At 38.3% G+C, this 1,989-nt stretch overlaps 1 protein-coding gene across 2 annotated transcripts in view; it reads left to right on the top strand.

Moving 5' to 3' along the window:
* Positions 1–374: 374 nt before the first annotated feature.
* hook2 (hook microtubule-tethering protein 2) overlaps positions 375–1,989 on the top strand; it is a 21,718-nt gene continuing 20,103 nt past the window's right edge. For both annotated transcript variants that reach the window (XM_014033788.1, XM_014033787.1), the window contains exon 1: positions 375–547. In XM_014033788.1, the coding sequence (XP_013889242.1) occupies positions 503–547 (45 nt within the window). In that variant the 5' untranslated portion in view covers positions 375–502. The remainder of the gene's footprint in view (positions 548–1,989) is intronic.

Below are 1,989 nucleotides of genomic sequence, written 5' to 3'. Positions count from 1 at the left end.
CACTTATAATAGCATAATAAAATAAACTGTGCATCTCGGCATTTTTGGATGAATAGATTTATTTATTTATAACCACAAACATGAGAAATTTTCTTCTAACAAAAAGACTGTTACACAAAAAGCAAAACATATTGACTTTTTTCTGCAATTTAACATTGTTGAAAATAAGTAGTGTTTCTGTAAAATCTAACATTTAATGAGTTGTAAATACATTGTTCATTTGGCAGAAGCAGAAATAACTTTTTTGATTGTAAATTTTACTCTCATGCTTTTAGTTGGGCCGCAATCATACCATGACGTAACACAATCCGTTACCATGGGAACACTGTTCCTACGGAAGCTCGCGTGGCTCATAAAGCGGATGAAAAAAAACGCGAAGGCTGGTAAAGTGAGAGGCCACATAGCTGGAGAATGCCTGCCGTGGAAAGTGTCGGGACCGAGTAACAAAGTTCTGGGTGAAACAAGTCTCTTCTCCGCTGTCCGCTCCGGCCTTCACAGAACAATGAGTCTGGATAAAGCCAAACTGTGTGACTCGCTGTTAACCTGGGTGAGTTTTAAAGGTTTACCCGAGCGAAGCTAGCCGCCGCCAGCTAACAGGTGACAGCAGGTGTGGGCTAATTAACAAAAATGTTTGATTTAGATTTTGAACATGTATGCCCAGACACACGATACTATCTGTTTTAATATATATATATATATAACTCTCAGAACCTAGTGGGTCTTACATTGGGCTGGTATAGACCTTTTGAGTAATCAGTCAAGCTACGTCAATGTAAACAGTATTTGTGTCAACAAAGTCAAACAAACAAAGCCCAACTCCTGAGTTTAAGATCAACAATATTGGCTGTTTGAGATAATAGTCAAAGCTTAGGAGCAATCCACATATTTGACATTTTTATTAAACACCATAATCTCTAATCCCTCGTTATGTTTAGCATAAGATGTGTTTTTAGAGGTTTATTAAATTTAATAACGCAACTGTTTTATTTGCTAAAAACCTGAAAGTTGCGTGCACAAAACATTAATAGAACAAAAAGAGAGTGTACACTCTCTCTCCTACTAACTGAGGGACATGTTTTAGAAATGTATCTGTAAAACAAGGAAATGTTTAATTTAAAACATTACAATATGTTTTTACCTTCCCAGAGAATAACCAAAGACAAATGAAGTGAGATATCTTATCCTATTTCGTTTTGATACTGGAATAAAAAAAAAGATTAACCAGGGAATTCAAAGATTGAATTTGTTCTAAAAGTAGGACGAAACAGATTAAAGGTATTGTATCATGCTTTTAAATCCTTCTGTTTCACATCTAAATCATTCACTTATGGTCTATTTAAAATAAAACTGCAACACTTTGGTCTTAATTCCTTGTTTTTGTTGCTCCACAGACTCCTTGTTTTCCTTGCTTTACCCCTGTTCTGAGTTGTGCCTCAGAGCAAGCTGTTTTGGTGCAGTCTCTTTAAAGAGTAACTTACCCCAAAATTAACTTTTTTTAGCTGATAAACTGTCTAGAATGTGTCTAAAATGTTATATAGTGCTGTTTCTGTGCTAATTTTGACGTTTGTGTGCGTATTTGTCCAAATCTGTAACATTTGGTCTAAAAACGTCTTTTTGCTGCTCATATGGGTAGAGCAGTGGTACTGCAGGCTAATTTGCATTTTGGTTAACGGCTCTCCGCTGTGACGTGGTTCTGCACAGTTTCGTCACAGTGGCTGTGTTCTGATATAAAAGCCTCTCTAATGGTGCGTTCACACCGAACGTGATTTCAGCGTCAGGAGCAGCTGGTTTACATGCAAAGTCTATGGTGGACGCGCTTCAAGCAGCGTCGGGAAGTGCTGCAGCGCCTCAAGCGCGATTAGAGCAGCGCGATTTGAACGATCTGAGCGTTCGACGTGCTGAGGCGCAAATCGCTGAAGTTAAAAAATTTGAACTTTTGCAGCTCGACGCGCCGCATCAACCAATCAGAGAGACTCCACTGTGTGACGT

Source organism: Austrofundulus limnaeus, unplaced genomic scaffold, assembly GCF_001266775.1.
Source record: "Austrofundulus limnaeus strain Quisiro unplaced genomic scaffold, Austrofundulus_limnaeus-1.0 Scaffold1842, whole genome shotgun sequence".
Lineage (NCBI taxonomy): Eukaryota > Metazoa > Chordata > Actinopteri > Cyprinodontiformes > Rivulidae > Austrofundulus > Austrofundulus limnaeus.
This window is presented reverse-complemented; position numbering and strand designations above follow the sequence as displayed.